Source organism: Pseudorca crassidens, chromosome 1, assembly GCF_039906515.1.
Source record: "Pseudorca crassidens isolate mPseCra1 chromosome 1, mPseCra1.hap1, whole genome shotgun sequence".
In the NCBI taxonomy this organism is placed as follows: Eukaryota; Metazoa; Chordata; class Mammalia; order Artiodactyla; family Delphinidae; genus Pseudorca; species Pseudorca crassidens.
The window spans coordinates 150,582,079-150,595,654 of NC_090296.1; the positions used below are offsets into that span (position 1 = coordinate 150,582,079).

At 54.4% G+C, this 13,576-nt stretch overlaps 1 protein-coding gene across 1 annotated transcript in view; it reads right to left on the minus strand.

Annotated features, from left to right (window-relative positions):
* Positions 1-3,113: 3,113 nt before the first annotated feature.
* The window catches only part of KLF13 (KLF transcription factor 13), a 44,481-nt gene continuing 34,018 nt past the window's right edge, over positions 3,114-13,576 (minus strand). Inside the window, exon 2 of the mRNA XM_067698887.1 lies at positions 3,114-9,016. Coding sequence (XP_067554988.1) covers positions 8,727-9,016 — 290 coding nt within the window. The 3' untranslated portion in view covers positions 3,114-8,726. The remainder of the gene's footprint in view (positions 9,017-13,576) is intronic.

Consider the following 13,576-nt stretch of genomic DNA (forward strand, 5'->3'; position numbering starts at 1 on the left):
TTAGGACTCTGTGCTTTCACTGCCAAGGGCCCCGGTTCAATCCATGGTCGGGGAACTAAGATTCCACAAGCCGAGTGACGCAGCCAAAAAAAAAGAAAAAAAAAGTCGTTTTATTTTGCATGTTGTTTTATAACCTGCCTTTTTACTTAATAATATAGTGAATATTGGGCATATTGGACATCACATAGCTCATTTAACTAACCCCCTATTCCTATTGATACTATTTTAAACATTTTGGTAATTTTAACAGATAACTTTAACTTTTTTATTATTTATTATTATTCATTTTTATTTATTATTGTTATTATTTAATATTTGCTGCATTCATAATATATGTAATGGAAGTGTGAGTTTCGACCCCCACCCCAGTGAGGGCTCATCATGGCCGACGCTTGCTGTGTGTGCCTCCCCAGCCCGTGTACCCCACCGCCGAGAATTTGAGGGGTGCACTTCCACTGCAGTCAAAGGCCACACACTAGCAGCTTTGTTCTCAGAGTGGACGGTTCACATAGGAAATTCCCCAGACTGTGGCTGGGAGAGAGCTGCGGAGCCCTGGATGAGCCACCCTCCAGGCTGGGTCCACACAGTTAACACTCTGGAACGTGCTTATGGTTAGAAAGAGCAGGACAAGCGAGGGGAGTAGCTTCCGCTCATCAGGGCCCGAGCTCAGTACCTATTTTCCCGAAGGAGTAATGGATCACTAAGCAGTAGCCCTTGTGTGACTTGTGCATGTGTTGACAACACTTCTTGGGAGGTCCAAGGGGAAGCCTGTTGATTATGCAAATCATATTGGTATTCATTGTTGGTACTCACCCAGGACTCCAGTGGAATTCACAAATAACTCGTTGCCCCACTGTTTGATGCTGGGGATGGAAGACACTGTGATGGGGGCAGGGGCTATAGGCTAAGCCCAGAGCACCACTTCTCTGGGCCTCTCTCTCCCGTGAATGTGGGTGACCACGATGTGAAACTAACAAGGGCCCTGTGCTTCCGGCACCGTCTCCATCAACACCTGCCGGTCCTGGGGCCGCTGCTGCAGGTTGTCTGTTCCACGAGGCTGCAGCCGGGTGCTGTCACTGGGTCAAGATGCTTTCCACTTGGAAAGCCTTCGGAGTGGTGCTAATGGCTGAAAGTTTATCATAGATAGAGGAGGCTTGACTGGGGGCACTGAGCCACCCACGTCCCCAGAATAAGTTACACAGTCTAACCTGTTACTCAAGGCCCTCTGCCGCGAGCCCAGCTCACCGAAGGCCAGCCCACACCCCAACAGGACTGCCAAGGCCATGGGGAGATAGTTGCCGATTTCCCCTTGAAAAATACTGCAGCCCCCCCTTTGCCTCCTGATCAGGCTCCCCTGCAGAAGGCAGATCCTTGCCACCCCCCTCCCCGCCCCCCGCAGCGGGGCGCTCACGGCCTGCGGGCCAGTGCCATGCGATGGGAAATGCTCAGCCAGCCTCTGCCCTCTGGGAGGACACGCCCTGCACCAGATGCCACCCCACTACCTGTGCAAAGGCAGCTCACTGGTCATCCCCATCACGGGAGACCTGAAGCAGGCCAGGCTGGCCCGGCAGGGGTCTCCCCCTTATTCGGTAATAGGGGTCTGTCCCAGACGGGAGCAGCACATGCCCACTGTCAGCTCTGGTCAGGGACTTGCTGTCGTCCTGCTGGCTGTTTTGAATTCTGTTAACCAATACATTGCCCAGTGCACCCCACGCCTCTGTGCAAACTCTCCCCGCGCCCTCAGCTCTGCACCTAACTGCCTTCAGTTTGACCTTTTAATCTGACACCTGGTCACTGCCCAGGGCTGAGGTCCTGTCCCCACAGACCCTCCCCCACACTGCTTACGTGCTCTGTTTGTGGACACGCATGAGTAAATCTGCTTTTCAAGCACCGGGAAAACCTATTGTTTATTTTCTTCCTTCTACACCACTGGGGGCCTCTCTGGGTCTCTACGGATCCCAGGTTCCTGAAATGGAGGCTTCCTGAACGCCAGGCACCACCCCCATCTTTTGGAAAGTAACCCCAGCAGAGCCCTCGACCTCTTTCAAACCTTTGCCGTGACATCAGGACGGATGGCTGTTTTTTCCCCATCAATGTTTTTGAAGCTTTTGGGCTCTCAGCACACAATTATTTATGGAAGCGGCTCCATCTCGCGTGCTGCTGTCCGGGGAGTTCTGAGCAACCAGGAACCGTCTCTAAGAAGGCGCAATCACGGCCGTCCTGGGAACACGCTCCCACCAAGACCGGGCTGGCTCCACACGTCTCGGCACCAGAAAGACTTTTGTTTGAAAACGTATGCTTGTTTCCCTGACAGTTCAGTGTGTGCCTGGGGCCATTCCCTTCCCACCCCTCCTCCTCGTCTGTAACGCAGAAAACAAGCTCTCATCAGGAAACGCCTGCCGGTGTGGATGGAGCTTTAGGAAAAAGCATCTCTCGTCCACTGCAAGGCCTTCCGTTGTTGCTATTTTACGTTTCTTCATGGTTTTCACGTAGCCTATGTATGAAGAGGTGATGAGAATCACAGTCCTGGGTCTGTGCCTGGTAGAGCTGCGACCGTGGGGCGGAAGCACAGCCGTGGTCCAGGCCCTCTCCCTGCCCTGCCCGTCTCGGACAGGCCCTGCTTCGGAAAGCGGCTGGGGCAGTTCATGACCATGGGAGATGGACCACAACAGATGCTGTCCCTCCCCGCAGATCCCGGGGACCCCTGGCCCTGTCTCCACAGTGCCAGCCTGGCCCCCGTGGCAGAGCAGTTTGGGGTCAGTCTCCAAGGCTGACCTGGGGGACCTAGGTGGGCTGCATCTAGGGCATTTTCTGGACAAGCGCTGTGCCCTGCACGGGAACCTGCTTTTCTTTTCAGCGCTCCTGGGGATTGAGGCTGATAAGCTTTCTGTGGGGTGGGAGGGGGAATGTGATGATCCGAGGGCCCCGGGGTAGAGCCAGAAGAGCACTGACCCCCTGCAAAGCCTTCGCCCTCTCCCAGTGTTAAGGCCTGCCAGTTCCAGGCTGGTGTGCGCCCCTCAGCCAACCACATCCAACTGCTTGAGCTGGGTCATTTCAGTTCCCTCCCCTCCCAGAGCCTCTCCAACGCCCATCAAAGGACCGGCTCTGGCAAATAATGAATCATAAATTTTATTTCAAAATGTAAACGTCACTAAACATGCATACACATTAAAACAATAAAATTTACAATTTAGTTAATTTTTTTTTTTTTGCATAGGACATCATTACAATATAGAATCTATGCCTTACAAAATACATACAAAGTTTTATCCGAGCAAGCCAAGGCCAGATTGGGAACTGTACAACTGTAATACTTCACTGTAGTGATCCAGGAAAGACGAAACATGGCCTTCGGAAGCATGGTGTGGTGCTGGTTAAAAAAAACAACAAAGAAAGTTCCTATGGAAAAGGAAAACGTGTGCTCGATGGAAATGGTCTTGGACCCTTGGATTCTACCTTGGGATTTTGGCAAACAATTCCAGAGAAGCTCCATCGATGGCTTTGGGAGGAGGAGGGGCCCCTTGTGCAGAGACCCGGCGTGCACCCGGCCCACCCACACAGCAATTCCCGGCCCCGTGGGAGCCACAGCGGCCCGCGCCCGACAACCCACAGCTGCTCGGGAGAGCGACGCCTCCAGCCCGCAGGGTCCTCGGCACTTGGCACAAGGGACTCTCCAAGGTGAGGCGAGGGAGCGAAGCCTCCCACCCACACCCAGACAGGCACCCCGACCCAGGACTGGACGCTTCCCCCCGGGTGTCTGAGCCACACTGGGAAGTGGCCCCCTGCTCCATGGAAGGCAGGCTGGGGATGGAGGCATCTGGCCTCGGAGAGGCGGCCCTGGGCTGAGTGGGAGAGACGGCCTTCACCCAGACCTGTGGTTGCCGGGCAGGCATTCAGCTTGGTTTCCAAACGAGCACGTGCAGCAGCCTGTCGCCATGTCACTAGGAAGACGTCCCGAGCCCTGAGAGAAAGCTGCTTACGCGGCCCCGCTGACCCCCATGCATCCTGTGTCCCCCGCAGGGAATGCATGATGCGCGGGGCAGGGGAAGCCACTTTCTCCCATCCTGTTCATCTTTAAATAAAAGGAGTAAGGTTTTAAAGCTGCATGAGAAGGGGAGAGGCTGAGTGGGGTCGGGGGAACACTGCAAGTCCAATACCTCGATGGGGGTCAGTAGAAACCAAGTGTGGCCCCAGGCTCACGCCTCCCACCGAGTCCAACTCTTCTAACTGATGAGAGACAGAGTAGCAGGTGGGGGAAGGGCCTCTCCCTAAACGGTGTTCAGGCATTAATCAGTAGTAAGTTGGACTGTGCATCCGAATTCTGGTACAAAATTCTCTGGGATGTGTCTGGGACAAACCTTTGAAAACTCAGCCTCAGAATCGGGAAAATCAGTTACAGGACCTGGCTTTTCCCAGGGTGATCCTGAATTCAAAAAGGGTCAGCCCACACCCTTGATTTTAGCTTTGGAAAATATGGTCACCAGAATCGCACGTGGAATCTTTGGACAGAAAGATGTGGGTGACCTGCAAAGCATTTCTTACCGGCTACAACATGATGGATATAACAGGCCCTTCAAACCTTCCAGCACTCAGTCTTTAAATGACTTTGGAAAAAGGGTTTGAAAAAAAAAAAAAGTGATAGCTGTCAGAAGTCAAAAACATCAGGTAGCCTTGTAAACACAGCCGAAACCAGGAGTTGAGAAATGAGGGGACGCTATTGCTCAGATCACGCTTCCCTGTTCAGTGGCCCTCTCGTTTGCTGAGCTCTAGGGGCGAGTCCCTGGGGCGTGCTTGGACGCTGGCAGCCACCTTAGCACCTGCTTCTGGCAAGAAAAGCGGCCAGTCTTCTGGAGACACTGGGCTGGGGGGAGGGGAGGAGACTTGGAGACCCCGCTTCTGCCGCACTTCACTTGGACCCCAGAAAGCCACCAGCCCTGTCTGTGTGTCCCCAGAAGAGGGCTGGGGGCCATCTGTGGCCCAGCTGTCTGTCCCCACCTCCGAATCACCTTCCCTGGTCTGAGCTGTGACCCAGGGCATGGAGAGGTCTGGGGACCCCAGTGCTGCTGAAGTTTGCACGTGGAGGCTGCACCCTGGCGAATCCTGCACCTGCCCGGATGCGTGGCCTCAGAATAAAGGGGGATCGTCGTGCACCCCGAGTGCCGTGGGTGGGGTGCAGCAGGATGTAGGTAGGGCACCTCCAGGACCACATTCCCATCGAGGGCATCACTGCCCATTCCTACATAGCACCCAACAGGAGAGGACCCCAGGGCCCTTCGTGGAAGGGGCTGCGTTTTTCCCGATGGCTGTAGAATAGGGTAGGTGTATGGGGAGCTGACAACCCTAACATGGCTGACGCAAAGAGGGCTTCCTTGTTCGGGACATGGGCTGAACACCAGCCCCCTGGTTGAGTCCAGGGTCACTTGTAGGCCTTTTTGGAGGGAAACTCTCCCTTCAGTCAGGCAACCTTTGTTTTGAGATCTCTGCCCCCTTGGCCTTGCAAGCACTGGAGTCGGCCACAAAAGAAAGGTTTGAGTTTTCGCTACTGTTTCTAGGAGCTCTGGGGGTTCCTCACTCACACTGAAGCCAGCAAGCATGGCCATAAACCAGAAAAATGAAAGACCCTGAAACAAACCCAGGCCGGGAAGACAATTCTACATCTTAGAAAAAAAATACAGGCTGTTCAGCAGGGTCGCCAACCGTGTAACTGCTTTCCGTGGGGGTCTGAGCGAGTGCGGCCTTCCGGGGCCTGCCACCGCACGCTTCTTTTCCACACGCACTCCACGTGTCGCGATGATGAGATGCTAGCAAGAGCCCATTCGAACTTAGCCTGAGATACATGGATTTTTCCCACCCTTCAAGTGAGATGAATTTTAGCCCCAGATGAGTCAGGTTGCCTGCTGGCTGGAACCCCAGGCCGAGTGCTTGGGGCTGCCGGGCGGGAGTTCCCTCCAGGTGACCCGCGGCAGAAGTACGGTGGCCTGTCTCCCGACCAGGCCCACTTCAGAAGGACCGCAACCTGCCATCAGAGAACTACTTTGGGAACGAAGACACACTCATCTGCCGAAAAGAGCCAACGCCTGCATATTTCTGTTTTAAGGCAATGTCACCCTTCCATCTATCAGACGGAACAGCCCTGGGTCACTTAGAGGAAACATTAAATTAAGTGCTCTCTTTGGAAACAGCAAACGCCCGCTCTCCCTCCCCCACCCTCCCACCCCGCCTCTAAAACAAACCACTCTTCTTTTATTCCACGATGACTGGGTTTAGAGTCCTTTTGCCCCCTTCCTATATGCAGAGAGCAGGGGGGTCAGAAACCCTTGTTGCTCCGCGATGCTGCGGGCAGGTCACAGGAAGCGCGGCCCCTCGGGGCACGTGGCTTCTCCCTGCCTTCAGGGACCCGTGCGGGGCGAGCACACCAAAGGACTTTGGAATAAAATTCCTGAACCTGGAATGTGAGTTCCTGAGACATGAAGTGTATTCGGAGTGTGGCGTTCTCTGCCCCACCCAGAAACAACTTTGGGAGGGACCTCCGAGGGCCCTTCCGGGCCTCACTTTGGAACCGGGCGTGAAGAGCTCTCACCCCAGGTGCTCAGGGCGCGGCTCCGTCCAGGTGGCCAGCACGTCCCGTTCTCTCTCCTGGACCAAATGCGAGCAGGGCTGTCACACAACCCAACGAGAGCCAGGGTGGGGCCACCCCCTCACCCCCTCACCCCACGACATTCCCGCCTGGTTCCCACCCATAGCAAGAGCAACGCTCCCGCACAGCTCAGGAGCTACCACGCTACTCAGAAGCCACCACCACACCACTGGCTGATCCCAGCTGACACACAGCAGAGTTAGAGATGGCAACCAGAGCGCTGCAGACAGCAGCCTGCCTGCCCCTGGCTGCTAGGGACGGAGGGTGCCCATCTGCTCTGGAGCCGCCCAGGGGCTACGAGCACCAGCTGGGCCTGGGTCTCCGGGGTTCCTCTGTGCTGCATCCCTCGCCACGACCGGCTCGGGGTGGAAGCAGAATGACCACAACCAAGGCACTCTGGGCTCAGGGAAGCCCCTCTATGGCCCTCTGAGGTCCCAAGGATCATCCCTCCTCATCGAAATGAACAGAGGTCTCTGCAAGATACCCCAAGTCCTTCCCAAACCCACACTCCCTGCCCCAACACACACACACACACACACACACACACACACACACACACACTCACACTCACACACACTGTCCTGGGGACTTGTATTTACAGGCCCCGACTCCCTGGAGGAAGGGAAGGGAGGTGACTGGGCAGGTGGTGGCTTCAGCTCTCCACTGAGGAGTGCGCTGGAGCCCGGCCTGACCCACCTGCCCAGGTCAGAGCTCCGGGAGAGACGTCCCCGGCTCTCTGCCCGCCCCCGTCAGCACGGAAAGGCTGGCGGTGGGGCCCTGCACCCTACTGCCCCACAGGCCGGGGCCTCCCAGGTAGGAGGGGAAGGGAGGAGTCCAGGGGACACAGGGCTCATGGAGAAGCTGAGGGTTCGCTAATTCTGAGCTGGGGACACGGTGGGTCTGAAAAAAGCGTTTCCCACAACTTCCGTCCGGTGTTCCCCAGGGAGGAAAGAGAATGCACGTTCTCCGACTGCATTTCCCATGACATCCCCCTCGCCACCCCCCAACGTTCCAAGTCACAATGTTCCGGTCTCTTGCTACGGAACAGTCTCTGTGAAGAGCCGAGCGCGGCCACAGCAAGCCACACACACAGAGCGTCTGGCCGGGTGGCCCCGCTTTACCCATCGTGTCAAACAAAGGCATCCCAAGAGCAGGGCCGGTCGGGGAGAATGTGGGAACTGGACGCACCAATGACACCTTCGGACACCCTTGTAGGAGGCCAGTCAAGGAACGTGGTGTAATAGTGGAAGGTCCTGGGGCCTTCTGTGGGGACACAGCAGCGGGCGGGGGCCCTGGCCATGTGGACATCAGATGGTGCGGCCGGCTGCCCAACACGGGTTTGCATCTCTGCTTCCGGCGCTCCGAGGGGGACCTGGGCAGGGTCCCGGAGGCGAGGACCCCTACAGTCTCCCTGGGGAGTCCTCCCCTTACCCATCACGGCTTAAGGCGTCCCTCTGAGCCGTCTGCATTCTGAGCCCACTGCCAGCTGGGGCGAGGCTGAAGCTGGGCAGGGGGCAGGAAGAGGGAGTCGCGGGCCCCGCTTAGGGGGTCTGCCCTGAAAGCACAAGGTCGGTGACCACGGCTCCAAACTAACCGACCGGCCTATCCGCCGCCTGCGCTGAGCTTCACCTGCACTGCCTTGCCCCCAGTGTGTGCCCAAACCTAAAAGGAAATTCCAGAGTGCAAATCTATGTACAGAGTAAGGCGGCAGGAAGGGGGTGTCCTCACTGACCTCGTGGAACATGTCCATCCCTGAGAAAGGGGGGTTCAACACCGCTGAATCACCTTCGTGGGTATGTCTCTTGTGCAATCGTGGATGGTGTTTTTTGGAATTTTTTCGTTGTTTTTTTACAAATTTGACACCTGAGGTGAAGAAAATCGTTTTTTTTGTTGTCATTGACTTCATAAAGTTCTCTCTCTTCTGATTACAAAAGGAAACGACACGGAATCACGGGAGGAAGTGAGAGCATCTGCTCATGGCTATGGTAAGGAGGAGGGGCCGCGGGGCTGGGCGGGGCCTAGGGTGGGCGTGGCAAGGAAGGGCGTGGCTTGCCGCGGGCCCCGCCCCGCCCCGCCCCGCCGCCGGCGCTCAGGGCGAGCTGGCCGGGCTGATGGTGGGGCTGCTGGCGTCCGAGCGGCTGTAGTCGCTGAGTGAGCCGGTCCGCGAGCCCCCGCCGCGCCGCTGCAGCATCCCTGGGTGGAAGTTGGCGTGGCGGCGCGCGTGCTTGGTCAGGTGGTCGCTGCGCATGAAGCGCTTGTCGCAGATGGGGCAGCTGAACTTCTTCTCGCCCGTGTGCGTGCGGTAGTGCCGCGCCAGCTCGTCAGAGCGCGCGAACTTCTTGTTGCAGTCCTGCCAGCTGCAGGCGAAGGGGCGCTCCCCTGTGGGCGACACGGCAGAGGGAGGGTCAGTCACAGCCCACACCCAAGCCTGCCCCTCCCTCCCTGCGCACCTCCCTCGGTGCCCCGTCTCTGACAGCCTCGGCGACAAATCCTTCAGGGTACAGGTGTGGGTGCCAGCGCCCTCCTGTCCGCAGGGTGGATGTAAGCAGACATCTCCCGAGAGGAAATGCCAGCATGCCAGGTGCTGCGGCCCCCTCAAGTACCCGGCACGGCGTGCCACACAGCACCCTCTGCAGGGTCAGCTGTCCCTAGGCGGTGGCGGGGAGCACAGGCCGGTCCCTGGGCTCTAAGAAGGGAAACTAGGAGGAGAGGGTGGAGGGGTCAGGGAGAGCTCGCAGGCCTGCAACTTTGGCCACACCACCCTGGCCCCACCAGGAGCCCTACTCCAGAGGCCCCAAGCCCTGCAGGACCTGCAGACAATTTGCTGACGCCAGCGCCCAGCCACCATTCAGATGGTCCACAGTCTCCTCATCTGTAACATGAATGGGTCAGGATGGACTATTTCCAGGGCCTGACAGTCTGTGACCGAGATGTCTGTTTACCGCAACAGGCTCCAACTAGAGTCTGCAGCTCCTCCTCTCAGAGATCTTCCAACATGGCCAACAGGCAGCACAGGAGGAGGCTGCGGGGTGACACCTAGCAGGGGGAGGTAAGGAAGGCTGGCTACGGTCAGCACCTCGTCCCTCCCTCCCATCCCCTGCTCAGGGCAAGGGGCAGGCCAGCCTTTACCCAGGCAAACTCTGAACCACGCACACACACAAAAGACATCAATTGCACAGGGAGAACCAGCAGGGGGTTCTAGCACCCCAGAATGCAGCCCTCTGGCACTGGGGCTGGCCACACCGTACACTTTCCTGCCCCGTTTCTCCCCCTCCCTCCCGGACTCTGGCCCTGAAGCTGAGAGCCAGCCCTTGAAGCTGGTCCACCAGTGCCTCAGCAGAGGAAATCGACACGGCCCACTCCAAATGAGCCCATCAACCTTAAATATAAACAGACACCCAAAGATGGCCAGACATCCAAGGAAAACCAGTGGCATGAAAGGGAAAGGCCAAGAGCAACAAAACCACTGACTCCAGAGGAAAAAAGAGTAAAGCCGGGAAACAGAAGAGAATATTAAGCTAAAAATTCTAATTAGCATTCTCAAAGAAATTTCAGATAAAATTTTATGCATAAAGCAAACAGGATAAAAAGGAAGTTCAGAGAACAAAAAATAGTGTTTAGAAGTTGAGAGTGTTGCTGCCCAAACAAAAATTCCATAGAAAAGCTGGAAATGTACTCAAGGAAATATCCCAGAAAAAGAGAACAAAAAAAACAGCTCTAGAAAACGTGAATGCTGCAGTGTTCTCTGTCTCCTAGCAATGCTGAGGCTGAGAGCTGTGTGTGGCTGTTTGCTCTCCTTATCGATTTTCTGTTATGGGGGGGGGCAGGGTGGGGCGGGGTGGTTTCACAATCAAGCAAGAGAGCAAACCATCACTTCCCATCTGTTACTAACAGTAAGAGCTAGAAGTTCAGCGTCACGGAATCAATCCTGTGGGTATGACATCTAACTAACAGAAGACACTGAGGAAAAGAACAAAAAAATGGAGAAGAGGAAATTACCAAAGAAACAATAGAACAGTATCTGTCAGAGTAAAAAAAGGAGACAGGAAACTAACATGGAAAGGGTTATTAGCACAGAGGTGGGCCGAGGAGTGAGGAAAGGCTCCTGCTGTGAGAATACCTGCAGTGTCAGAACACTAGGTAACAAGAGATCCCAAAACTTACTGGAGAGAAAGGGGAGAAGCAGGTCGTCCGGGAGGGAGCAAGGCTGCAACACACACCAGACTTCTCGTAAGTTACACTAGCTGCTAGATGACAGAGAAACACAGCCTCCCAAGTTTACCTTGCACACTCTAGCAAAAATAAGAAAAAACTGAGAAGCCAGGGAAGTAAGCGAACAATGAAGGGTCATCCCAGGACAAGAGTGAGGGAGACTTGGTGGGCCACTGGAGCTGTGGGCCAGGAATCACAGAGGGAAGGTTACAAGAAGAAAGGGAGTTCCATGTACCATAGAGCATGATCAAGAGGCTGAACACATTTCAGGACACGGCCAAGGCACATACTATTCTTTGGTTGAAGGGAAAAAAGAGAGGCAATTAGTAACTCCAGGAAAAATAGAAGACATGTAAGAAAATTGTCTAAATTAGAAGCAAACTAAAATGCCACATGATTACGAGCAACGAGGGAAGAGCTCTGAGCCAAACACTGTTTTAGGGGCTTTTTGTGTATTATTTGTCCTTCACAACAACCCCATGAGGTGGCAGAAGGGAATGCAGTTCCAAACAGAGGCCCTGGCATACGGAAGCAACATTCACACAGTCGTGATCATGTGAACCCCAGCACTACTTGTCAGTGTTTAGAATCGATCTTATAGACAAAGCCCATACCACTGATTCGTGGCCCCAGGAGAGAATGTGGGTTTAAGGGAGAGGTAGGAATACACCCATGTGCAGTCAAAGGAAATCTCTAAATGAGGTTAAAAGCTATAAGGATAATCAACAAAAGAATTAAAAACAATCATATAACCATCAATTCAGAAGGAGGTGGGGGAGGGGTAGGAATGAGGTAATTCCTTAAATTTCAGGGTAGGGAGGTAACGGATGGCATCTAAAGTTGATAAAATGAGAAACAGTAATAAAATCATACAGTTTTATTTATGGCAGTAACCACCGAGACAACTAAAATCAGAGCAGTATTGATCTCTAGAGAATAAGGCTGGACTGGGAAGAGGATTTTTTTGCTGCTGCAAACTCTTTTGTGTTATGTGTCTTTTAAAAAAATCATATGCATTTATGTCTTTGATAACAATAAAAAGGAATGCAGAAAAGTAATTCTTTAAATATCTAGCCCAACACCAAGTCAGAATTTTAAAACTGTTAATCGGTTCTGGGGGCGGGGGGAAGAATCAATACAAAGTTTGAGAAATACCGCACACTAATCCCACCCTAGGAGATTCACAGCGCAGTTATCATTTAAGTGTTTGGAAAGGTCCAGCACGAAATACAGTGGCGTCCTTTCACGTGACCGGCGCTGCACTCAAGACTTTGGTGCACCAGGTCCAACAGATGAGGCTCAGCTCCTCTCTCCGTGGTGTACTGATGCGTGGCCTCAGACAAAGGCCTCACTGCCTGCAGGGGGGGGTAAATAGTGGCCCCACCAAAGATACGTCCAAGTCCTGACCCCTGGAACCTGTCAATGTGACCTTATTTGCAGATACAATTAAGGTAGGGATCATGAGATGAGATCACAAACATTAGAAGAAAAGGGGGAAGGACTCCAGGGAGTGATGGACCCGTAAGCCAGGGGACTCGGAGTCTGGGGCAGCCACCAGACACTGGGAGGGGGGACTAACGCTGCCAACACTTTGACTTCACACTTCAGCGCTCCAAAACAGTGAGAGAGCATACTTCTGTTGTTCTAAGCCACCCAGTTTGTGGTTAATTGGTTACAAAAGCCACAGGAAATGAACACAGTGCCCCATCCTCACAGTGGGGTCCACGTGGGGACTCTACAGGGTTGCACACAACCAGCCCTTGGCACTGCGCCTGGTACAGGCCCAGTGCTTACTCCCGAGATGTTATTTTTGCTCTTACCTATTATTCTTGTCAACTAGGTCTCCTCGGATTTGGGCCTGCCGGGAGGGGCAGGGGGTGGGGGTGCTGGGCACAGAACCAACCCAAGGCCACACTCAGCCTTGCTTCCTAATGAACCCTGTGTCCTCACTGGGAGGCTTGTCCTTTTCAGGGTCCTTCTGCTGCAACCCTGGGAGGCGCGTTAGATGTATATAATTAGAGACGGGATGCATGACCCCAGGGCGGCAGCGAAAGGCAGCATCCAACAGGATGGGATGTTGGTGCCCGGCAGCCCGGTGGCAGGTGGGGAAAGCCCAGCATCACTACTCGGCCGGCACGCAGCCCTTGGCCTACTGGGGCATCAGCAGCACGACACTTTTATGGAGCACAAAAGCAGTGCCCAGCCCTGGGAACGTGGGTGTGATGTCGACAGACAGGGCTCTCCCTGGTCCGTCCTCTATTCTTCTGTCAGCCCGTTCCAGGTGACCAATAAGCTGGTCCACAGACAGACGGATAAACCATTCAGAAGTTAAGATGCAGGCTGGCGAGGAGCACCACCGGCTTTTGCTTGGTTGGCCTCTGAGTGGTGACATTCAAGCGGCACCGGGGAGGCTGACCAGGGGCAGCGGCAGAACTGCGAACGGATGGGGCAAAGGCAGCCTGTACAGGGAGACAGAGACCAGAGACCTCCACAACAGCACTGCTCACCCTTTTAGTAAGGAACCCGGGGAGCTTTTGTTCACCTGGGTTATGCCCATTGGCATTTATCGTAGAAATTAAAACAAAAACATTTAAACTCAAGCACATATTCCAGTAGCTGTCAGAAGGATGATGACATCACACATCATGCAGCCTCTGGAACATTCCACTGTATTCTTTTGAGAAAATAAAGGACAAATAATGCTATTGTTGAGAAAATAGTTCTGAC